This window comes from Chiloscyllium punctatum, unplaced genomic scaffold (genome assembly GCF_047496795.1).
Source record: "Chiloscyllium punctatum isolate Juve2018m unplaced genomic scaffold, sChiPun1.3 scaffold_1402, whole genome shotgun sequence".
Classification (NCBI taxonomy): domain Eukaryota; kingdom Metazoa; phylum Chordata; class Chondrichthyes; order Orectolobiformes; family Hemiscylliidae; genus Chiloscyllium; species Chiloscyllium punctatum.
This window is the reverse complement of record NW_027311136.1, coordinates 1-24,504: the sequence shown is the minus strand read 5'-3', so window position 1 is coordinate 24,504 and position 24,504 is coordinate 1. Positions and strand designations below refer to the sequence as shown.

At 64.8% G+C, this 24,504-nt stretch overlaps 1 protein-coding gene across 1 annotated transcript in view; it reads left to right on the top strand.

Moving 5' to 3' along the window:
• The window catches only part of LOC140475099 (uncharacterized), a gene marked incomplete at its 3' end in the record, with an annotated part of 34,283 nt that extends 9,948 nt beyond the window's left edge, over nt 1-24,335 (top strand). The window contains exons 3-10 of the mRNA XM_072567754.1: nt 12,926-12,985; nt 13,540-13,628; nt 18,806-18,918; nt 19,484-19,590; nt 19,724-19,792; nt 21,269-21,387; nt 23,356-23,437; nt 24,239-24,335. Of these exons, the coding sequence (XP_072423855.1) occupies nt 12,926-12,985; nt 13,540-13,628; nt 18,806-18,918; nt 19,484-19,590; nt 19,724-19,792; nt 21,269-21,387; nt 23,356-23,437; nt 24,239-24,335 (736 nt within the window). The remainder of the gene's footprint in view (nt 1-12,925; nt 12,986-13,539; nt 13,629-18,805; nt 18,919-19,483; nt 19,591-19,723; nt 19,793-21,268; nt 21,388-23,355; nt 23,438-24,238) is intronic.
• Nucleotides 24,336-24,504: the final 169 nt, after the last annotated feature.

Below are 24,504 nucleotides of genomic sequence, written 5' to 3'. Positions count from 1 at the left end.
AGAGCGCACGAGAGAGAGAGAGAGCGCGCGCACGAGAGAGAGAGAGAGCGCGTGCACTAGAGAGAGAGAGCGCGCGCACGAGAGAGAGAGCGCGCGCACGAGAGAGAGAGAGTGAGCGCGCACAAGAGGGAGAGAGAGAGCGCGCGCACGAGATGGAGAGCGCGCGCAGCACGAGAGAGAGCGCATACACGAGAGAGAACGCGCACACGAGAGCGAGCAAGCGCGCACGAGAGAGAGCGCGCACAAGAGAGAGAGCGCACGAGAGAGAGAGAGAGAGCGCACGAGAGAGAGAGAGAGCGCACGAGAGAGCACGCACGAGAGAGAACGCGCACACGAGAGAGAACGCGCACACGAGAGCGAGCGAGCGTGCACGAGAGAGAGCGAGCGCGCACGAGAGAGAGCGAGCGAGCACGAGAGAGTGAGCGAGCGCGCACGAGAGAGTGAGCGAGCGCGCACGAGAGAGAGAGAGCGCGCACGAGAGAGAGAGAGCGCGCGCGCACGAGAGAGAGCGCGCGCGCACGAGAGAGAGCGCGCGCACGAGGGAGAGAGCGCACGAGAGAGCACGCACGAGACAGAGCGCGCGCACGAGAGAGAGCAAGCGTGCACGAGAGGAAGCGCAAGTGAGAGAACGTGCACACGAGAGAGAACGCGCACACGAGAGAGAACGCGCACACGTGAGCGAGCAAGCGCGCACGAGAGCGAGCAAGCGCGCACGAGAGAGAGAGCGAGCACGAGAGAGAGAGCGAGCACGAGAGAGAGCGCGAGCACAAGTGAGAGCGTGCATGAGAGCGCGCACGAGAGAGAGCGCGCACGAGAGAGAGAGAGCGCGCACGAGAGAGAGAGAGAGCGCGCACGAGAGAGAGCGCGCACACGAGAGCGAGCAAACGCGCACACGAGAGAGAGCGAGCACAAGAGAGAGCGCGCATGAGAGAGCGCACGAGAGAGAGAGAGCGCACGAGAGAGAGAGAGCGCACGAGAGAGAGAGAGAGCGCGCACGAGAGAGAGCGCGCACACGAGAGCGAGCAAACGCGCACACGAGAGAGAGCGAGCACAAGAGAGAGCGCGCATGAGAGCGCGCACGAGAGAGAGAGCGCACGAGAGAGAGCGCGCACGAGAGAGAGAGTGCGCACGAGAGAGAGCAAGCGTGCACGAGAGAGAGCGCACACACGAGAGAGAATGCGCACACGAGAGAGAACGCGCACACGAGAGAGAACGCGCACGAGAGAGAGAGCGCGCACGAGAGAGAGAGCGAGCACGAGAGAGAGAGCGAGCACAAGAGAGAGAGAGCGCACGCACGAGAGAGAGAGAGAGCGCGCGCACGAGAGAGAGAGAGAGCGCGCGCACGAGAGAGAACGCGCACACGAGAGAGAACGCGCACACGAGAGAGAACGCGCACACGAGAGCGAGCAAGCGCGCACGAGAGAGAGCGAGCACAAGAGAGAGCGCGCATGAGAGCGCGCACGAGAGAGAGAGCGCACGAGAGAGAGAGAGAGAGCGCACGAGAGAGAGAGAGCGCACGAGAGAGAGAGAGCGCGCACGAGAGAGAGCAAGCGTGCACGAGAGAGAGTGCGCACACGAGAGAGAACGCGCACACGAGAGCGAGCAAGCGCGCACGAGAGAGAGAGCGAGCACGAGAGAGAGCGAGCGCGCACGAGAGGGAGAGAGCGCGCGCGCACGAGAGAGAGAGAGAGCGCGCGCACGAGAGAGAGAGCGCGCGCACGAGAGAGAGAGAGAGAGCGCGCGCACGAGGGAGAGAACGCACGAGGCAGAGCGCGTGCACGAGAGAGAGCGCGCACGAGAGAGAGCAAGCGTGCACGAGAGAGAGGAAGCGCAAGTGAGAGAATGCGCACACGAGAGAGAACGCGCACACGAGAGAGAACGCGCACACGAGAGCGAGCAAGCGCGCACGAGAGCGAGCGCGAGCACAAGTGAGAGCGTGCATGAGAGCGCGCACGAGAGAGAGAGCGCACGAGAGAGAGAGAGCGCACGAGAGAGAGAGAGCGCGTGCACGAGAGAGAGAGAGCGCGCGCACGAGAGAGAGAGAGTGAGCGCGCACAAGAGGGAGAGAGAGAGCGCGCGCACGAGATGGAGAGCGCATACACGAGAGAGAACGCGCACACGAGAGCGAGCAAGCGCGCACGAGAGAGAGCGCGCACAAGAGAGAGAGCGCACGAGAGAGAGAGAGAGAGCGCACGAGAGAGAGAGAGAGCGCACGAGAGAGAGAGAGTGCGCACGAGAGAGAGCACGCACGAGAGAGAGCGCGCACACGAGAGAGAGCGCGCACACGAGAGAGAGCGCGCACACGAGAGAGAACGCGCACACGAGAGAGAACGCGCACACGAGAGCGAGCGAGCGCGCACGAGAGAGAGCGAGCGCGCACGAGAGAGAGCGAGCGAGCACGAGAGAGTGAGCGAGCGCGCACGAGAGAGTGAGCGAGCGCGCACGAGAGAGTGAGCGAGCGCGCACGAGAGAGAGAGAGAGAGCGCGCGCACGACAGAGAGAGCGCGCGCACGAGGGAGAGAGCGCACGAGAGAGCACGCACGAGAGAGAGCAAGCGTGCACGAGAGAGAGGAAGCGCAAGTGAGAGAACGTGCACATGAGAGAGAACGCGCACACGTGAGCGAGCAAGCGCGCACGAGAGAGAGAGAGCGAGCACAAGAGAGAGAGCGAGCACGAGAGAGAGCGCGAGCACAAGTGAGAGCGTGCATGAGAGCGCGCACGAGAGAGAGAGCGCACGAGAGAGAGAGAGCGCACGAGAGAGAGAGAGAGCGCGCACGAGAGAGAGAGAGAGCGCGCACGAGAGAGAGCGCGCACACGAGAGCGAGCAAACGCGCACACGAGAGAGAGCGAGCACAAGAGAGAGCGCGCATGAGAGCGCGCACGAGAGAGAGAGAGCGCACGAGAGAGAGAGAGAGCGCGCACGAGAGAGAGAGAGAGAGCGCGCACGAGAGCGAGCAAACGCGCACACGAGAGAGAGCGAGCACAAGAGAGAGCGCGCATGAGAGTGCGCACGAGAGAGAGAGCGCACGAGAGAGAGAGAGCGCACGAGAGAGAGAGAGCGCACGAGAGAGAGAGAGTGCGCACAAGAGAGAGCAAGCGTGCACGAGAGAGAGCGCGCACACGAGAGAGAATGCGCACACGAGAGAGAACGCGCACACGAGAGAGAACGCGCACGAGAGAGAGAGCGAGCACAAGAGAGAGAGAGCGCGCGCACGAGAGAGAGAGAGAGCGCGCGCACGAGAGAGAGAGAGAGCGCGCGCACGAGAGAGAGCGCGCGCACGAGAGAGAGAGCGCGCGCACGAGAGAGAGAGCGCACGCGCACGAGAGAGAGCGAGCGCGCACGAGAGAGAGAGCGCGCGCGCACGAGAGAGAGAGCGCGCGCGCACGAGAGAGAGAGAGAGCGCGCGCACGAGAGAGAGCGCACGCGCACGAGAGAGAGCGCACGCGCACGAGAGAGCGCGCGCGTACGAGGGAGCGAGCGCACGAGAGAGCACGCACGAGACAGAGCGCGCGCACGAGAGAGAGCAAGCGTGCACGAGAGAGAGGAAGCGCAAGTGAGAGAACGTGCACACGAGAGAGAACGCGCACACGAGAGAGAACGCGCACACGTGAGCGAGCAAGCGCGCACGAGAGAGAGAGCGAGCACGAGAGAGAGAGAGCGCACGAGAGAGAGAGAGCGCACGAGAGAGAGAGCGCACGAGAGAGAGAGAGAGCGCGCACGAGAGAGAGAGCGCACGAGAGAGAACGCACACGCACGAGAGAGAGCGCGCGCACGAGAGAGCACGCACGAGAGAGAGCGCGCACGAGTGAGAGCGCGCACGAGAGAGAGCAAGCGTGCACGAGAGAGAGGAAGCGCAAGTGAGAGAACGCGCACACGAGAGAGAACGCGCACACGAGAGCGAGCGAGAGCGAGCACAAGAGAGAGCGCGAGCACAAGAGAGAGCGTGCATGAGAGCGCGCACGAGAGAGAGAGCGCACGAGAGAGAGAGAGAGCGCACGAGAGAGAGAGAGCGCGCACGAGAGAGAGAGAGCGCGCACGAGAGAGAGAGAGAGAGCGCACGAGAGAGAACACGCACGAGAGAGAGCGCACACGAGAGAGAGCGCGCACGAGAGAGAGCAAGCGTGCACGAGAGAGAGGAAGCGCAAGTGAGAGAACGTGCACACGAGAGAGAACGCGCACACGAGAGAGAACGCGCACACGTGAGCGAGCAAGCGCGCACGAGAGAGAGAGCGAGCACGAGAGAGAGAGAGCGCACGAGAGAGAGAGAGCGCACGAGAGAGAGAGCGCACGAGAGAGAGAGAGAGCGCGCACGAGAGAGAGAGCGCACGAGAGAGAACGCACACGCACGAGAGAGAGCGCGCGCACGAGAGAGCACGCACGAGAGAGAGCGCGCACGAGTGAGAGCGCGCACGAGAGAGAGCAAGCGTGCACGAGAGAGAGGAAGCGCAAGTGAGAGAACGCGCACACGAGAGAGAACGCGCACACGAGAGCGAGCGAGAGCGAGCACAAGAGAGAGCGCGAGCACAAGAGAGAGCGTGCATGAGAGCGCGCACGAGAGAGAGAGCGCACGAGAGAGAGAGAGAGCGCACGAGAGAGAGAGAGCGCGCACGAGAGAGAGAGAGCGCGCACGAGAGAGAGAGAGAGAGCGCACGAGAGAGAACACGCACGAGAGAGAGCGCACACGAGAGAGAGCGCGCACGAGAGAGAGCAAGCGTGCACGGGAGAGAGGAAGCGCACGTGAGAGAACACGCACACGAGAGAGAACGCGCACACGAGAGCGAGCAAGCGCGCACGAGAGAGAGAGCGAGCACAAGAGAGCGCGCGCATGAGAGCGCGCACGAGAGAGAGAGCGCACGAGAGAGAGAGCGCACGAGAGAGAGAGCGCACGAGAGAGCGCACACGAGAGAGAGCACACGAGAGAGAGAGAGAGAGAGAGCGCACGAGAGAGAGAGAGTGCGCACGAGAGAGAGCGCGCACGAGAGAGAGCAAGTGTGCACGAGAGAGAGCGCGCACATGAGAGAGAGCGCGCACACGAGAGAGAACGCGCACACGAGAGCGAGCAAGCGCGCACGAGAGAGAGAGCGAGCACAAGAGAGCGAGCGCGCGCGCACGAGAGGGAGAGAGCGCGCGCACGAGAGAGAGAGAGAGCGCGCGCACGAGAGAGAGAGAGAGCGCGCGCACGAGAGAGAGAGAGCGCGCGCACGAGAGAGAGAGAGCGCGCGCACGAGAGAGAGAGAGCGCGCGCACGAGAGAGAGAGAGCGCGCGCACGAGAGAGAGAGCGCGCGCACGAGAGAGAGAGAGCGCGCGCACGAGAGAGAGAGAGCGCGCGCGCACGAGAGAGAGAGAGCGAGAGCGCGCGCACGAGAGAGAGAGAGAGAGAACGCGCGCACGAGAGAGAGAGAGGGAGAGAGCGCGTGCACGAGAGAGAGGGAGAGAGCGCGCGCACGAGAGAGAGGGAGAGAGAGAGCGTGCGCACGAGAGACCGTACGTACGAGAGACCGCGTGCACGAGAGAGAGAGAGAGCGCGTGCACGAGAGAGAGAGAGCGCACACGAGAGAGAGATCGCGCACGAGAGAGAGAGAGACCGCGCGCACGAGAGAGACCGCGCGCACGAGAGAGAGACCGCGCGCACGAGAGAGAGACCGCGCGCACGAGAGAGAGACCGCGCGCACGAGAGAGACCGCGCGCACGAGAGTGAGAGTGAGCGCGCACGAGAGTGAGAGAGAGAGCGCGCGCACGAGAGAGAGAGCGCGCGCACGAGAGAGAGACCGCGCGCACGAGAGTGAGAGAGAGAGCGCGCGCACGAGAGAGAGAGCGCGCGCACGAGAGAGAGAGCGCGCGCACGAGAGAGAGAGCGCGCGCACGAGAGAGAGAGCGCGCGCACGAGAGAGAGAGCGCGCGCACGAGAGAGAGAAAGTGAGCGCGCACAAGAGGGAGAGAGAGAGCGCGCGCACGAGATGGAGAGAGCGCGCACACGAGAGAGAACGCGCACACGAGAGCGAGCAAGCGCGCACGAGAGAGAGCGAGCACAAGAGAGAGCGCGCACGAGAGAGAGAGAGAGAGAGCGCACGAGAGAGAGAGAGAGAGCGCACGAGAGAGAGAGAGAGAGCGCACGAGAGAGAGAGAGAGAGCGCGCACGAGAGAGAGCAAGCGTGCACGAGAGAGAGTGCGCACACGAGAGAGAACGCGCACACGAGAGCGAGCAAGCGCGCGAGAGAGCGAGCGCGCACGAGAGGGAGAGAGCGCGCGCGCACGAGAGAGAGAGAGAGCGCGCGCACGAGAGAGAGAGAGAGAGCGCGCGCACGAGAGAGAGAGAGAGCGCGCGCACGAGAGAGAGAGAGAGAGCGCGCGCACGAGGGAGAGAACGCACGAGGCAGAGCGCGCGCACGAGAGAGAGCGCGCACGAGAGAGAGAGAGAGAGAGCGCGTGCACGAGAGAGAGAGAGAGCGCGCGCACGAGAGAGAGAGCGCGCGCACGAGAGAGAGAGAGTGAGCGCGCACAAGAGGGAGAGAGAGAGCGCGCGCACGAGATGGAGAGCGCGCGCGCACGAGAGAGAGCGCATACACGAGAGAGAACGCGCACACGAGAGCGAGCAAGCGCGCACGAGAGAGAGCGCGCACAAGAGAGAGAGCGCACGAGAGAGAGAGAGAGAGCGCACAAGAGAGAGAGAGTGCGCACGAGAGAGAGCACGCACGAGAGAGAGCACGCACACGAGAGAGCGCGCACACGAGAGAGAACGCGCACACGAGAGCGAGCGAGCGCGCACGAGAGAGAGCGAGCGAGCACGAGAGAGAGCGAGCGAGCACGAGAGAGTGAGCGAGCGCGCACGAGAGAGTGAGCGAGCGCGCACGAGAGAGTGAGCGAGCGCGCACGAGAGAGTGAGCGAGCGCGCACGAGAGAGAGAGAGAGAGCGCGCGCACGACAGAGAGAGCGCGCGCACGAGAGAGAGCGCGCGCACGAGAGAGAGCGCGCGCACGAGAGAGAGCGCGCGCACGAGGGAGAGAGCGCACGAGAGAGCACGCACGAGAGAGAGCAAGCGTGCACGAGAGAGAGGAAGCGCAAGTGAGAGAACGTGCACACGAGAGAGAACGCGCACACGTGAGCGAGCAAGCGCGCACGAGAGAGAGAGCGAGCACAAGAGAGAGAGCGAGCACGAGAGAGAGCGCGAGCACAAGTGAGAGCGTGCATGAGAGCGCGCACGAGAGAGAGAGCGCACGAGAGAGAGAGAGCGCACGAGAGAGAGAGAGAGCGCACGAGAGAGAGAGAGAGCGCGCACGAGAGAGAGAGAGAGCGCGCACACGAGAGCGAGCAAACGCGCACACGAGAGAGAGCGAGCACAAGAGAGAGCGCGCATGAGAGCGCGCACGAGAGAGAGAGCGCACGAGAGAGAGAGAGCGCACGAGAGAGAGAGAGCGCACGAGAGAGAGAGAGAGCGCGCACGAGAGCGAGCAAACGCGCACACGAGAGAGAGCGAGCACAAGAGAGAGCGCGCATGAGAGCGCGCACGAGAGAGAGAGCGCACGAGAGAGAGAGAGCGCACGAGAGAGAGCGCGCACGAGAGAGAGAGAGTGCGCACGAGAGAGAGCAAGCGTGCACGAGAGAGAGCGCGCACACGAGAGAGAACGCGCACACGAGAGAGAACGCGCACGAGAGAGAGAGCGAGCACAAGAGAGAGAGAGCGCGCAAACGAGAGAGAGAGAGAGCGCGCGCACGAGAGAGAGAGAGAGCGCGCGCACGAGAGAGAGAGAGAGCGCGCGCACGAGAGAGAGAGCGCGCGCACGAGAGAGAGAGAGAGCGCGCGCACGAGAGAGAGAGAGCGCGCGCGCACGAGAGAGAGAGAGAGCGCGCACGAGAGAGAGAGAGCGCGCGCACGAGAGAGAGAGCGCGCGCGCACGAGAGAGAGAGAGAGCGCGCGCACGAGAGAGAGAGAGAGCGCGCGCACGAGAGAGAGAGAGAGCGCGCGCACGAGAGAGAGCGCACGCGCACGAGAGAGAGCGCACGCGCACGAGAGAGAGCGCACGCGCACGAGAGAGAGCGCGCGTACGAGGGAGCGAGCGCACGAGAGAGCACGCACGAGACAGAGCGCGCGCACGAGAGAGAGCAAGCGTGCACGAGAGAGAGGAAGCGCAAGTGAGAGAACGTGCACACGAGAGAGAACGCGCACACGAGAGAGAACGCGCACACGTGAGCGAGCAAGCGCGCACGAGAGAGAGAGCGAGCACGAGAGAGAGCGCGAGCACAAGTGAGAGCGTGCATGAGAGCGCGCACGAGAGAGAGAGCGCACGAGAGAGAGAGAGCGCACGAGAGAGAGAGAGCGCACGAGAGAGAGAGCGCACGAGAGAGAGAGAGAGCGCGCACGAGAGAGAGAGAGCGCACGAGAGAGAACGCACACGCACGAGAGAGAGCGCGCGCACGAGAGAGCACGCACGAGAGAGAGCGCGCACGAGTGAGAGCGCGCACGAGAGAGAGCAAGCGTGCACGAGAGAGAGGAAGCGCAAGTGAGAGAACGCGCACACGAGAGAGAACGCGCACACGAGAGCGAGCAAGCGCGCACGAGAGCGAGAGCGAGCACAAGAGAGAGCGCGAGCACAAGAGAGAGCGTGCATGAGAGCGCGCACGAGAGAGAGAGCGCACGAGAGAGAGAGAGCACGAGAGAGAGAGAGCGCACGAGAGAGAGAGAGAGCGCGCACGAGAGAGAGAGAGAGAGCGCACGAGAGAGAACACGCACGAGAGAGAGCGCACACGAGAGAGAGCGCGCACGAGAGAGAGCAAGCGTGCACGGGAGAGAGGAAGCGCACGTGAGAGAACACGCACACGAGAGAGAACGCGCACACGAGAGCGAGCAAGCGCGCACGAGAGAGAGAGCGAGCGCATGAGAGCGCGCACGAGAGAGAGAGCGCACGAGAGAGAGAGCACACGAGAGAGAGAGAGTGCGCACGAGAGAGAGCGCGCACGAGAGAGAGCAAGTGTGCACGAGAGAGAGCAAGTGTGCACGAGAGAGAGCGCGCACATGAGAGAGAGCGCGCACACGAGAGAGAACGCGCACACGAGAGCGAGCAAGCGCGCACGAGAGAGAGAGCGAGCACAAGAGAGCGAGCGCGCGCGCACGAGAGGGAGAGAGCGCGCGCGCACGAGAGAGAGAGAGAGAGCGCGCGCACGAGAGAGAGAGAGCGCGCGCACGAGAGAGAGAGAGCGCGCGCACGAGAGAGAGAGAGAGCGCGCGCACGAGAGAGAGAGAGCGCGCGCACGAGAGAGAGAGAGAGAGAGCGCACAAGAGAGAGAGAGAGTGCGCACGAGAGAGAGCGCGCACGAGAGAGAGCAAGTGTGCACGAGAGAGAGCGCGCACATGAGAGAGAGCGCGCACACGAGAGAGAACGCGCACACGAGAGCGAGCAAGCGCGCACGAGAGAGAGAGCGAGCACAAGAGAGCGAGCGCGCGCGCACGAGAGGGAGAGAGCGCGCGCGCACGAGAGAGAGCGCGCGCACGAGAGAGAGAGAGCGCGCGCACGAGAGAGAGAGAGCGCGCGCACGAGAGAGAGAGAGAGCGCGCGCACGAGAGAGAGCGCGCGCGCACGAGAGAGAGAGCGCGCGCGCACGAGAGAGAGAGCGCGCGCGCACGAGAGAGAGAGCGCGCGCGCACGAGAGAGAGCGCGCGCGCACGAGAGAGAGCGCGCGCGCACGAGGGAGAGCGCGCGTACGAGGGAGAGCGCGCACGAGAGAGAGCGCGCACGAGAGAGAGCAAGCGTGCACGAGAGAGAGGAAGCGCAAGTGAGAGAACGTGCACACGAGAGAGAACGCGCACACGAGAGAGAACGCGCACACGAGAGAGAACGCGCACACGTGAGCGAGCAAGCGCGCACGAGAGAGAGAGCGAGCACGAGAGAGAGCGCGAGCACAAGTGAGAGCGTGCATGAGAGCGCGCACGAGAGAGAGAGAGAGAGCGCACGAGAGAGAACACGCACGAGAGAGAGCGCACACGAGAGAGAGCGCGCACGAGAGAGAGCAAGCGTGCACGGGAGAGAGGAAGCGCACGTGAGAGAACACGCACACGAGAGAGAACGCGCACACGAGAGCGAGCAAGCGCGCACGAGAGAGAGAGCGAGCACAAGAGAGCGCGCGCATGAGAGCGCGCACGAGAGAGAGAGCGCACGAGAGAGAGAGCGCACGAGAGAGAGAGCGCACGAGAGAGCGCACACGAGAGAGAGCACACGAGAGAGAGAGAGTGCGCACGAGAGAGAGCGCGCACGAGAGAGAGCAAGTGTGCACGAGAGAGAGCGCGCACATGAGAGAGAGCGCGCACACGAGAGAGAACGCGCACACGAGAGCGAGCAAGCGCGCACGAGAGAGAGAGCGAGCACAAGAGAGCGAGCGCGCGCGCACGAGAGGGAGAGAGCGCGCGCGCACGAGAGAGAGCGCGCGCACGAGAGAGAGAGAGAGAGCGCGCGCACGAGAGAGAGAGAGCGCGCGCACGAGAGAGAGAGAGAGCGCGCGCACGAGAGAGAGAGAGCGCGCGCGCACGAGAGAGAGAGCGCGCGCACGAGAGAGAGCGCGCGCGCACGAGAGAGAGCACACGAGAGAGAGAGAGAGAGAGAGTGCGCATGAGAGAGAGCGCGCACGAGAGAGAGCAAGTGTGCACGAGAGAGAGCGCGCACATGAGAGAGAGCGCGCACACGAGAGAGAACGCGCACACGAGAGCGAGCAAGCGCGCACGAGAGAGAGAGCGAGCACAAGAGAGCGAGCGCGCGCGCACGAGAGGGAGAGAGCGCGCGCGCACGAGAGAGAGCGCGCGCACGAGAGAGAGAGAGAGCGCGCGCACGAGAGAGAGAGAGCGCGCGCACGAGAGAGAGAGAGAGCGTGCGCACAAGAGAGAGAGCGCGCGCGCACGAGGGAGAGCGCGCGTACGAGGGAGAGCGCGCACGAGAGAGAGCGCGCACGAGAGAGAGCAAGCGTGCACGAGAGAGAGGAAGCGCAAGTGAGAGAACGTGCACACGAGAGAGAACGCGCACACGAGAGAGAACGCGCACACGAGAGAGAACGCGCACACGAGAGAGAACGCGCACACGTGAGCGAGCAAGCGCGCACGAGAGAGAGAGCGAGCACGAGAGAGAGCGCGAGCACAAGTGAGAGCGTGCATGAGAGCGTGCATGAGAGCGCGCACGAGAGAGAGAGCGCACGAGAGAGAGAGAGCGCACGAGAGAGAGAGAGCGCACGAGAGAGAGAGCGCACGAGAGAGAGAGAGAGCGCGCACGAGAGAGAGCGCACGAGAGAGAACGCACACGCACGAGAGAGAGCGCGCGCACGAGAGAGCACGCACGAGAGAGAGCGCGCACGAGAGAGAGCGCGCACGAGTGAGAGCGCGCACGAGAGAGAGCAAGCGTGCACGAGAGAGAGGAAGCGCAAGTGAGAGAACGCGCACACGAGAGAGAACGCGCACACGAGAGCGAGCAAGCGCGCACGAGAGCGAGCAAGCGCGCACGAGAGCGAGAGCGAGCACAAGAGAGAGCGCGAGCACAAGAGAGAGCGTGCATGAGAGCGCGCACGAGAGAGAGAGCGCACGAGAGAGAGAGAGCGCACGAGAGAGAGAGAGCGCACGAGAGAGAGAGAGAGCGCGCACGAGAGAGAGAGAGAGCGCGCACGAGAGAGAGAGAGAGAGCGCACAAGAGAGAGCGCACGAGAGAGAGAGCGCACGAGAGAGAGAGAGCGCGTACGAGAGAGAGAGAGAGCGCGCACGAGAGAGAGAGAGAGCGCGCACGAGAGAGAGAGAGAGCGCGCACGAGAGAGAGAGAGAGCGCGCACGAGAGAGAGAGCGCACGAGAGAGAACGCGCGCGCACGAGAGAGAGCGCGCGCACGAGAGAGAGCGCGCACGAGTGAGAGCGCGCACGAGAGAGAGCAAGCGTGCACGAGAGAGAGGAAGCGCAAGTGAGAGAACGCGCACACGAGAGAGAACGCGCACACGAGAGAGAACACGCACACGAGAGCGAGCAAGCGCGCACGAGAGCGAGCAAGCGCGCACGAGAGAGAGAGCGAGCACAAGAGAGAGCGCGAGCACAAGAGAGAGCGTGCATGAAAGCGCGCACGAGAGAGAGAGCGCACGAGAGAGAGAGAGCGCACGAGAGAGAGAGCGCACGAGAGAGAGAGCGCACGAGAGAGAGAGAGAGAGCGCACGAGAGAGAACACGCACGAGAGAGAGCGCACACGAGAGAGAGCGCGCGCGCACGAGAGAGAGCGCGCACACGAGAGAGAACGCGCACACGAGAGAGAACGCGCACACGTGAGCGAGCAAGCGCGCACGAGAGCGAGCAAGCGCGCACGAGAGCGAGCAAGCGCGCACGAGAGAGAGAGCGAGCACGAGAGAGAGAGCGAGCACGAGAGAGAGCGCGAGCACAAGTGAGAGCGTGCATGAGAGCGCACACGAGAGAGAGAGAGCGCACGAGAGAGAGAGAGCGCACGAGAGAGAGAGAGCGCGCACGAGAGAGAGCGCGCACACGAGAGCGAGCAAACGCGCACACGAGAGAGAGCGAGCGCGCATGAGAGCGCGCACGAGAGAGAGAGCGCACGAGAGAGAGAGAGAGAGAGAGCGCACGAGAGAGAGAGAGCGCGCACGAGAGAGAGAGAGTGCGCACGAGAGAGAGAGCGCACGAGAGAGAGCGCGTGCACGAGAGAGAGCGCGCACACGAGAGAGAGCGCGCACACGAGAGCGAGCGCGCACACGAGAGCGAGCGCGCGCGCACGAGAGGGAGGGAGAGCGCGCGCACGAGAGAGAGAGAGAGCGCGCGCACGAGAGAGAGAGAGAGCACGCGCACGAGAGAGAGAGAGAGCGCGCGCACGAGAGAGAGAGAGAGCGCGCGCACGAGAGAGAGAGAGAGCGCGCGCACGAGAGAGAGAGAGAGCGCGCGCACGAGAGAGAGAGAGAGCGCGCGCGCACGAGAGAGAGAGCGCGCGCGCACGAGAGAGAGAGCGCGCGCGCACGAGAGAGAGAGCGCGCGCGCACGAGAGAGAGAGAGCGTGCGCACGAGAGACCGTACGTACGAGAGACCGCGTGCACGAGAGAGAGAGAGAGCGCGTGCACGAGAGAGAGAGAGCGCACACGAGAGAGAGATCGCGCACGAGAGAGAGAGAGACCGCGCGCACGAGAGAGACCGCGCGCACGAGAGAGAGACCGCGCGCACGAGAGAGAGACCGCGCGCACGAGAGAGAGACCGCGCGCACGAGAGAGACCGCGCGCACGAGAGTGAGAGTGAGCGCGCACGAGAGTGAGAGAGAGAGCGCGCGCACGAGAGAGAGAGCGCGCGCACGAGAGAGAGACCGCGCGCACGAGAGTGAGAGAGAGAGCGCGCGCACGAGAGAGAGAGCGCGCGCACGAGAGAGAGAGCGCGCGCACGAGAGAGAGAGCGCGCGCACGAGAGAGAGAGCGCGCGCACGAGAGAGAGAGCGCGCGCACGAGAGAGAGAAAGTGAGCGCGCACAAGAGGGAGAGAGAGAGCGCGCGCACGAGATGGAGAGAGCGCGCACACGAGAGAGAACGCGCACACGAGAGCGAGCAAGCGCGCACGAGAGAGAGCGAGCACAAGAGAGAGCGCGCACGAGAGAGAGAGAGAGAGAGCGCACGAGAGAGAGAGAGAGAGCGCACGAGAGAGAGAGAGAGAGCGCACGAGAGAGAGAGAGAGAGCGCGCACGAGAGAGAGCAAGCGTGCACGAGAGAGAGTGCGCACACGAGAGAGAACGCGCACACGAGAGCGAGCAAGCGCGCGAGAGAGCGAGCGCGCACGAGAGGGAGAGAGCGCGCGCGCACGAGAGAGAGAGAGAGCGCGCGCACGAGAGAGAGAGAGAGAGCGCGCGCACGAGAGAGAGAGAGAGCGCGCGCACGAGAGAGAGAGAGAGAGCGCGCGCACGAGGGAGAGAACGCACGAGGCAGAGCGCGCGCACGAGAGAGAGCGCGCACGAGAGAGAGAGAGAGAGAGCGCGTGCACGAGAGAGAGAGAGAGCGCGCGCACGAGAGAGAGAGCGCGCGCACGAGAGAGAGAGAGTGAGCGCGCACAAGAGGGAGAGAGAGAGCGCGCGCACGAGATGGAGAGCGCGCGCGCACGAGAGAGAGCGCATACACGAGAGAGAACGCGCACACGAGAGCGAGCAAGCGCGCACGAGAGAGAGCGCGCACAAGAGAGAGAGCGCACGAGAGAGAGAGAGAGAGCGCACAAGAGAGAGAGAGTGCGCACGAGAGAGAGCACGCACGAGAGAGAGCACGCACACGAGAGAGCGCGCACACGAGAGAGAACGCGCACACGAGAGCGAGCGAGCGCGCACGAGAGAGAGCGAGCGAGCACGAGAGAGAGCGAGCGAGCACGAGAGAGTGAGCGAGCGCGCACGAGAGAGTGAGCGAGCGCGCACGAGAGAGTGAGCGAGCGCGCACGAGAGAGTGAGCGAGCGCGCACGAGAGAGAGAGAGAGAGCGCGCGCACGACAGAGAGAGCGCGCGCACGAGAGAGAGCGCGCGCACGAGAGAGAGCGCGCGCACGAGAGAGAGCGCGCGCACGAGGGAGAGAGCGCACGAGAGAGCACGCACGAGAGAGAGCAAGCGTGCACGAGAGAGAGGAAGCGCAAGTGAGAGAACGTGCACACGAGAGAGAACGCGCACACGTGAGCGAGCAAGCGCGCACGAGAGAGAGAGCGAGCACAAGAGAGAGAGCGAGCACGAGAGAGAGCGCGAGCACAAGTGAGAGCGTGCATGAGAGCGCGCACGAGAGAGAGAGCGCACGAGAGAGAGAGAGCGCACGAGAGAGAGAGAGAGCGCACGAGAGAGAGAGAGAGCGCGCACGAGAGAGAGAGAGAGCGCGCACACGAGAGCGAGCAAACGCGCACACGAGAGAGAGCGAGCACAAGAGAGAGCGCGCATGAGAGCGCGCACGAGAGAGAGAGCGCACGAGAGAGAGAGAGCGCACGAGAGAGAGAGAGCGCACGAGAGAGAGAGAGAGCGCGCACGAGAGCGAGCAAACGCGCACACGAGAGAGAGCGAGCACAAGAGAGAGCGCGCATGAGAGCGCGCACGAGAGAGAGAGCGCACGAGAGAGAGAGAGCGCACGAGAGAGAGCGCGCACGAGAGAGAGAGAGTGCGCACGAGAGAGAGCAAGCGTGCACGAGAGAGAGCGCGCACACGAGAGAGAACGCGCACACGAGAGAGAACGCGCACGAGAGAGAGAGCGAGCACAAGAGAGAGAGAGCGCGCAAACGAGAGAGAGAGAGAGCGCGCGCACGAGAGAGAGAGAGAGCGCGCGCACGAGAGAGAGAGAGAGCGCGCGCACGAGAGAGAGAGCGCGCGCACGAGAGAGAGAGAGAGCGCGCGCACGAGAGAGAGAGAGCGCGCGCGCACGAGAGAGAGAGAGAGCGCGCACGAGAGAGAGAGAGCGCGCGCACGAGAGAGAGAGCGCGCGCGCACGAGAGAGAGAGAGAGCGCGCGCACGAGAGAGAGAGAGAGCGCGCGCACGAGAGAGAGAGAGAGCGCGCGCACGAGAGAGAGCGCACGCGCACGAGAGAGAGCGCACGCGCACGAGAGAGAGCGCACGCGCACGAGAGAGAGCGCGCGTACGAGGGAGCGAGCGCACGAGAGAGCACGCACGAGACAGAGCGCGCGCACGAGAGAGAGCAAGCGTGCACGAGAGAGAGGAAGCGCAAGTGAGAGAACGTGCACACGAGAGAGAACGCGCACACGAGAGAGAACGCGCACACGTGAGCGAGCAAGCGCGCACGAGAGAGAGAGCGAGCACGAGAGAGAGCGCGAGCACAAGTGAGAGCGTGCATGAGAGCGCGCACGAGAGAGAGAGCGCACGAGAGAGAGAGAGCGCACGAGAGAGAGAGAGCGCACGAGAGAGAGAGCGCACGAGAGAGAGAGAGAGCGCGCACGAGAGAGAGAGAGCGCACGAGAGAGAACGCACACGCACGAGAGAGAGCGCGCGCACGAGAGAGCACGCACGAGAGAGAGCGCGCACGAGTGAGAGCGCGCACGAGAGAGAGCAAGCGTGCACGAGAGAGAGGAAGCGCAAGTGAGAGAACGCGCACACGAGAGAGAACGCGCACACGAGAGCGAGCAAGCGCGCACGAGAGCGAGAGCGAGCACAAGAGAGAGCGCGAGCACAAGAGAGAGCGTGCATGAGAGCGCGCACGAGAGAGAGAGCGCACGAGAGAGAGAGAGCACGAGAGAGAGAGAGCGCACGAGAGAGAGAGAGAGCGCGCACGAGAGAGAGAGAGAGAGCGCACGAGAGAGAACACGCACGAGAGAGAGCGCACACGAGAGAGAGCGCGCACGAGAGAGAGCAAGCGTGCACGGGAGAGAGGAAGCGCACGTGAGAGAACACGCACACGAGAGAGAACGCGCACACGAGAGCGAGCAAGCGCGCACGAGAGAGAGAGCGAGCGCATGAGAGCGCGCACGAGAGAGAGAGCGCACGAGAGAGAGAGCACACGAGAGAGAGAGAGTGCGCACGAGAGAGAGCGCGCACGAGAGAGAGCAAGTGTGCACGAGAGAGAGCAAGTGTGCACGAGAGAGAGCGCGCACATGAGAGAGAGCGCGCACACGAGAGAGAACGCGCACACGAGAGCGAGCAAGCGCGCACGAGAGAGAGAGCGAGCACAAGAGAGCGAGCGCGCGCGCACGAGAGGGAGAGAGCGCGCGCGCACGAGAGAGAGAGAGAGAGCGCGCGCACGAGAGAGAGAGAGCGCGCGCACGAGAGAGAGAGAGCGCGCGCACGAGAGAGAGAGAGAGCGCGCGCACGAGAGAGAGAGAGCGCGCGCACGAGAGAGAGAGAGAGAGAGCGCACAAGAGAGAGAGAGAGTGCGCACGAGAGAGAGCGCGCACGAGAGAGAGCAAGTGTGCACGAGAGAGAGCGCGCACATGAGAGAGAGCGCGCACACGAGAGAGAACGCGCACACGAGAGCGAGCAAGCGCGCACGAGAGAGAGAGCGAGCACAAGAGAGCGAGCGCGCGCGCACGAGAGGGAGAGAGCGCGCGCGCACGAGAGAGAGCGCGCGCACGAGAGAGAGAGAGCGCGCGCACGAGAGAGAGAGAGCGCGCGCACGAGAGAGAGAGAGAGCGCGCGCACGAGAGAGAGCGCGCGCGCACGAGAGAGAGAGCGCGCGCGCACGAGAGAGAGAGCGCGCGCGCACGAGAGAGAGCGCGCGCGCACGAGAGAGAGCGCGCGCGCACGAGGGAGAGCGCGCGTACGAGGGAGAGCGCGCACGAGAGAGAGCGCGCACGAGAGAGAGCAAGCGTGCACGAGAGAGAGGAAGCGCAAGTGAGAGAACGTGCACACGAGAGAGAACGCGCACACGAGAGAGAACGCGCACACGAGAGAGAACGCGCACACGTGAGCGAGCAAGCGCGCACGAGAGAGAGAGCGAGCACGAGAGAGAGCGCGAGCACAAGTGAGAGCGTGCATGAGAGCGCGCACGAGAGAGAGAGAGAGAGCGCACGAGAGAGAACACGCACGAGAGAGAGCGCACACGAGAGAGAGCGCGCACGAGAGAGAGCAAGCGTGCACGGGAGAGAGGAAGCGCACGTGAGAGAACACGCACACGAGAGAGAACGCGCACACGAGAGCGAGCAAGCGCGCACGAGAGAGAGAGCGAGCACAAGAGAGCGCGCGCATGAGAGCGCGCACGAGAGAGAGAGCGCACGAGAGAGAGAGCGCACGAGAGAGAGAGCGCACGAGAGAGCGCACACGAGAGAGAGCACACGAGAGAGAGAGAGTGCGCACGAGAGAGAGCGCGCACGAGAGAGAGCAAGTGTGCACGAGAGAGAGCGCGCACATGAGAGAGAGCGCGCACACGAGAGAGAACGCGCACACGAGAGCGAGCAAGCGCGCACGAGAGAGAGAGCGAGCACAAGAGAGCGAGCGCGCGCGCACGAGAGGGAGAGAGCGCGCGCGCACGAGAGAGAGCGCGCGCACGAGAGAGAGAGAGAGAGCGCGCGCACGAGAGAGAGAGAGCGCGCGCACGAGAGAGAGAGAGAGCGCGCGCACGAGAGAGAGAGAGCGCGCGCGCACGAGAGAGAGAGCGCGCGCACGAGAGAGAGCGCGCGCGCACGAGAGAGAGCACACGAGAGAGAGAGAGAGAGAGAGTGCGCATGAGAGAGAGCGCGCACGAGAGAGAGCAAGTGTGCACGAGAGAGAGCGCGCACATGAGAGAGAGCGCGCACACGAGAGAGAACGCGCACACGAGAGCGAGCAAGCGCGCACGAGAGAGAGAGCGAGCACAAGAGAGCGAGCGCGCGCGCACGAGAGGGAGAGAGCGCGCGCGCACGAGAGAGAGCGCGCGCACGAGAGAGAGAGAGAGCGCGCGCACGAGAGAGAGAGAGCGCGCGCACGAGAGAGAGAGAGAGCGTGCGCACAAGAGAGAGAGCGCGCGCGCACGAGGGAGAGCGCGCGTACGAGGGAGAGCGCGCACGAGAGAGAGCGCGCACGAGAGAGAGCAAGCGTGCACGAGAGAGAGGAAGCGCAAGTGAGAGAACGTGCACACGAGAGAGAACGCGCACACGAGAGAGAACGCGCACACGAGAGAGAACGCGCACACGAGAGAGAACGCGCACACGTGAGCGAGCAAGCGCGCACGAGAGAGAGAGCGAGCACGAGAGAGAGCGCGAGCACAAGTGAGAGCGTGCATGAGAGCGTGCATGAGAGCGCGCACGAGAGAGAGAGCGCACGAGAGAGAGAGAGCGCACGAGAGAGAGAGAGCGCACGAGAGAGAGAGCGCACGAGAGAGAGAGAGAGCGCGCACGAGAGAGAGCGCACGAGAGAGAACGCACACGCACGAGAGAGAGCGCGCGCACGAGAGAGCACGCACGAGAGAGAGCGCGCACGAGAGAGAGCGCGCACGAGTGAGAGCGCGCACGAGAGAGAGCAAGCGTGCACGAGAGAGAGGAAGCGCAAGTGAGAGAACGCGCACACGAGAGAGAACGCGCACACGAGAGCGAGCAAGCGCGCACGAGAGCGAGCAAGCGCGCACGAGAGCGAGAGCGAGCACAAGAGAGAGCGCGAGCACAAGAGAGAGCGTGCATGAGAGCGCGCACGAGAGAGAGAGCGCACGAGAGAGAGAGAGCGCACGAGAGAGAGAGAGCGCACGAGAGAGAGAGAGAGCGCGCACGAGAGAGAGAGAGAGCGCGCACGAGAGAGAGAGAGAGAGCGCACAAGAGAGAGCGCACAAGAGAGAGAGAGCGCACGAGAGAGAGAGAGCGCGTACGAGAGAGAGAGAGAGCGCGCACGAGAGAGAGAGAGAGCGCGCACGAGAGAGAGAGAGAGCGCGCACGAGAGAGAGAGAGAGCGCGCACGAGAGAGAGAGCGCACGAGAGAGAACGCGCGCGCACGAGAGAGAGCGCGCGCACGAGAGAGAGCGCGCACGAGTGAGAGCGCGCACGAGAGAGAGCAAGCGTGCACGAGAGAGAGGAAGCGCAAGTGAGAGAACGCGCACACGAGAGAGAACGCGCACACGAGAGAGAACACGCACACGAGAGCGAGCAAGCGCGCACGAGAGCGAGCAAGCGCGCACGAGAGAGAGAGCGAGCACAAGAGAGAGCGCGAGCACAAGAGAGAGCGTGCATGAAAGCGCGCACGAGAGAGAGAGCGCACGAGAGAGAGAGAGCGCACGAGAGAGAGAGCGCACGAGAGAGAGAGCGCACGAGAGAGAGAGAGAGAGCGCACGAGAGAGAACACGCACGAGAGAGAGCGCACACGAGAGAGAGCGCGCGCGCACGAGAGAGAGCGCGCACACGAGAGAGAACGCGCACACGAGAGAGAACGCGCACACGTGAGCGAGCAAGCGCGCACGAGAGCGAGCAAGCGCGCACGAGAGCGAGCAAGCGCGCACGAGAGAGAGAGCGAGCACGAGAGAGAGAGCGAGCACGAGAGAGAGCGCGAGCACAAGTGAGAGCGTGCATGAGAGCGCACACGAGAGAGAGAGAGCGCACGAGAGAGAGAGAGCGCACGAGAGAGAGAGAGCGCGCACGAGAGAGAGCGCGCACACGAGAGCGAGCAAACGCGCACACGAGAGAGAGCGAGCGCGCATGAGAGCGCGCACGAGAGAGAGAGCGCACGAGAGAGAGAGAGAGAGAGAGCGCACGAGAGAGAGAGAGCGCGCACGAGAGAGAGAGAGTGCGCACGAGAGAGAGAGCGCACGAGAGAGAGCGCGTGCACGAGAGAGAGCGCGCACACGAGAGAGAGCGCGCACACGAGAGCGAGCGCGCACACGAGAGCGAGCGCGCGCGCACGAGAGGGAGGGAGAGCGCGCGCACGAGAGAGAGAGAGAGCGCGCGCACGAGAGAGAGAGAGAGCACGCGCACGAGAGAGAGAGAGAGCGCGCGCACGAGAGAGAGAGAGAGCGCGCGCACGAGAGAGAGAGAGAGCGCGCGCACGAGAGAGAGAGAGAGCGCGCGCACGAGAGAGAGAGAGAGCGCGCGCGCACGAGAGAGAGAGCGCGCGCGCACGAGAGAGAGAGCGCGCGCGCACGAGAGAGAGAGCGCGCGCGCACGAGAGAGAGAGCGCGCGCGCACGAGAGAGAGAGCGCGCGCGCGCACGAGAGAGAGAGAGAGAGAGCGCGCACGAGAGAGAGCACACGCGCACGAGAGAGAGCGCGCGCACGAGAGAGAGCGCACGCACGAGAGAGAGCGCACGTACGAGGGAGAGCGCGCACGAGAGAGCACGCACGAGAGAGCACGCACGAGACAGAGAGCGCGCACGAGGCGAGAGAGCGCGCACGAGAGAGAGCGCGCACGAGAGAGAGCGCGCACGAGAGAGAGCGCGCACGAGAGAGAGCGCGCACGAGAGAGAGCGCGCACGAGAGAGAGCGCGCACGAGAGAGAGCAAGCGTGCACGAGAGAGAGGAAGCGCAAGTGAGAGAACGTGCACACGAGAGAGAACGCGCACACGAGAGAGAACGCGCACACGTGAGCGAGCAAGCGCGCACGAGAGCGAGCAAGCGCGCACGAGAGAGAGAGCGAGCACAAGTGAGAGCGTGCATGAGAGCGCGCACGAGAGAGAGAGCGCACGAGAGAGAGAGAGCGCACGAGAGAGAGAGAGCGCACGAGAGAGAGAGAGAGCGCGCACGAGAGAGAGTGAGCGCACGAGAGAGAACGCACACGCACGAGAGAGAGCGCGCGCACGAGAGAGCACGCACGAGAGAGAGCGCGCACGAGTGAGAGCGCGCACGAGAGAGAGCAAGCGTGTATGAGAGAGAGAAAGCGCAAGTGAGAGAACGCGCACACGAGAGAGAACGCGCACACGAGAGAGAACGCGCACACGAGAGAGAACGCGCACACGAGAGCGAGCAAGCGCGCACGAGAGCGAGCAAGCGCGCACGAGAGCGAGAGCGAGAGCACAAGAGAGAGCGAGAGCACAAGAGAGAGCGTGCATGAGAGCGCGCATGAGAGAGAGAGCGCACGAGAGAGAGAGAGAGCGCACGAGAGAGAGAGAGTGCACGAGAGAGAGAGAGAGCGCGCACGAGAGAGAGAGAGAGCGCGCACGAGAGAGAGAGAGCGCGCACGAGAGAGAGAGAGCGCACGAGAGAGAACACGCACGAGAGAGAGCGCGCACGAGAGAGAGCGCGCACGAGAGAGAGCGCGCACGAGAGAGAGCGCGCACGAGAGAGAGCGCGCACGAGAGAGAGCGCGCACGAGAGAGAGCAAGCGTGCACGGGAGAGAGGAAGCGCACGTGAGAGAACGCGCACACGAGAGAGAACGCGCACACGAGAGCGAGCAAGCGCGCACGAGAGCGAGCGCGAGCACAAGAGAGCGCGCGCATGAGAGCGCGCACGAGAGAGAGAAAGCGCACGAGAGAGAGAGCGCACGAGAGAGAGAGCGCACGAGAGAGAGAGCGCACGAGAGAGAGAGCGCACGAGAGAGAGAGCGCATGAGAGAGAGAGAGAGAGCGCGCACGAGAGAGAGAGAGCACGCACACGAGAGAGAGCGCGCACACGAGAGAGAGCGCGCACACGAGAGAGAGCGCGCACACGAGAGAGAACGCGCACACGAGAGAGAACGCGCACACGAGAGAGAACGCGCACACGAGAGCGAGCAAGCGCGCACGAGAGAGAGAGAGAGCACAAGAGAGCGAGCGCGCGCGCACGAGAGAGAGAGAGAGCGCGCGCGCACGAGAGAGAGAGAGAGCACAAGAGAGCGAGCGCGCGCGCACGAGAGAGAGAGAGAGCGCGCACGAGAGAGAGAGCGCGCGCACGAGAGAGCGCGCGCGCACGAGAGAGAGCGCGCGCGCACGAGAGAGAGCGCGCGTACGAGAGAGAGAGCGCGTACGAGGGAGAGAGCGCGCGTACGAGAGAGAGAGCGCGTACGAGGGAGAGAGCGCGTACGAGGGAGAGAGCGCACGAGAGAGCACGCACGAGACAGAGAGCGCGCACGAGAGAGAGCGCGCACGAGAGAGAGCGCGCACGAGAGAGAGCGCGCACGAGAGAGAGCGCGCACGAGAGAGAGCGCGCACGAGAGAGAGCGCGCACGAGAGAGAGCAAGCGTGCACGAGAGAGAGGAAGCGCAAGTGAGAGAACGCGCACACGAGAGAGAACGCGCACACGAGAGAGAACGCGCACACGAGAGAGAACGCGCACACGAGAGCGAGCAAGCGCGCACGAGAGCGAGCAAGCGCGCACAAGAGAGAGCGAGCACAAGAGAGCGTGCATGAGAGCGCGCACGAGAGAGAGAGCGCACGAGAGAGAGAGAGCGCACGAGAGAGAGAGAGAGCGCGCACGAGAGAGAGAGCGCGCACGAGAGAGAGAGCGCGCACGAGAGAGAGAGCGCGCACGAGAGAGAGCGCGCACGAGAGAGAGCGCGTGCACGAGAGAGAGCGCGCACACGAGAGAGAGCGCGCACACGAGAGAGAGCGCGCACACGAGAACGAGCGCGCGCGCACAAGAGGGAGGGAGAGCGCGCGCACGAGAGAGAGAGAGCGCGCGCACGAGAGAGAGAGAGCGCGCGCACGAGAGAGAGAGAGCGCGCGCACGAGAGAGAGAGAGCGCGCGCACGAGAGAGAGAGAGCGCGCGCACGAGAGAGAGAGCGCGCGCGCGCACGAGAGAGAGAGCGTGCGCGCGCACGAGAGAGAGAGCGCGCGCGCGCACGAGAGAGAGAGCGCTGCGCGCACGAGAGAGAGAGAGCGCGCGCGCACGAGAGAGAGAGAGCGCGCGCGCACGAGAGAGAGAGAGAGAGCGCGCGCACGAGAGAGAGAGAGAGAGCGCGCGCGCACGAGAGAGAGAGAGAGCGCGCGCGCACGAGAGAGAGAGAGCGCGCGCACGAGAGAGAGAGAGCGCCGCACGAGAGAGAGAGAGAGAGCGCGCGCACGAGAGAGAGAGAGAGCGCGCGCGCACGAGAGAGAGAGCGCGCGCGCGCACGAGAGAGAGAGCGCGCGCGCGCACGAGAGAGAGAGAGCGCGCGCGCGCACGAGAGAGAGAGCGCGCGCGCGCGCACGAGAGAGAGAGCGCGCGCGCGCACGAGAGAGAGAGCGCGCGCTGCGCACGAGAGAGAGAGATCGCGCGCGCACGAGAGAGAGAGATCGCGCGCGCACGAGAGAGAGAGAGCGCGCGCGCGCACGAGAGAGAGAGAGAGCGCGCGCGCGCACGAGAGAGAGAGAGAGAGAGCGCGCGCACGAGAGAGAGAGAGAGAGAGCGCGCGCACGAGAGAGAGCGCACGCGCACGAGAGAGCGCGCGCGCACGAGAGAGAGCGCGCGCACGAGAGAGAGCGCGCGCACGAGAGAGAGCGCGAGCGCGCGCACGAGAGAGAGCGCGCGCACGAGAGAGAGCGCGCACACGAGGGAGAGCGCGCGCACGAGGGTGAGCGCGCGTACGAGGGAGAGCGCGCGTACGAGGGAGAGCGCGCGTACGAGGGAGAGCGCGCGTACGAGGGAGAGCGCGCACGAGAGAGCACGCACGAGACAGAGAGCGCGCACGAGAGAGAGCGCGCACGAGAGAGAGCGCGCACGAGAGAGAGCAAGCGTGCACGAGAGAGAGGAAGCGCAAGTGAGAGAACGTGCACACGAGAGAGAACGCGCACACGAGAGAGAACGCGCACTACGTGAGCGAGCAAGCGCGCACGAGAGCGAGCAAGCGCGCACGAGAGAGAGAGCGAGCACAAGTGAGAGCGTGCATGAGAGCGCGCACGAGAGAGAGAGCGCACGAGAGAGAGAGAGCGCACGAGAGAGAGAGAGAGCGCGCACGAGAGAGAGTGAGCGCACGAGAGAGAACGCACACGCACGAGAGAGAGCGCGCGCACGAGAGAGCACGCACGAGAGAGAGCGCGCACGAGTGAGAGCGCGCACGAGAGAGAGCAAGCGTGTACGAGAGAGAGGAAGCGCAAGTGAGAGAACGCGCACACGAGAGAGAACGCGCACACGAGAGAGAACGCGCACACGAGAGAGAACGCGCACACGAGAGCGAGCAAGCGCGCACGAGAGCGAGCAAGCGCGCACGAGAGAGAGAGCGAGCACAAGAGAGAGCGAGAGCACAAGAGAGAGCGTGCATGAGAG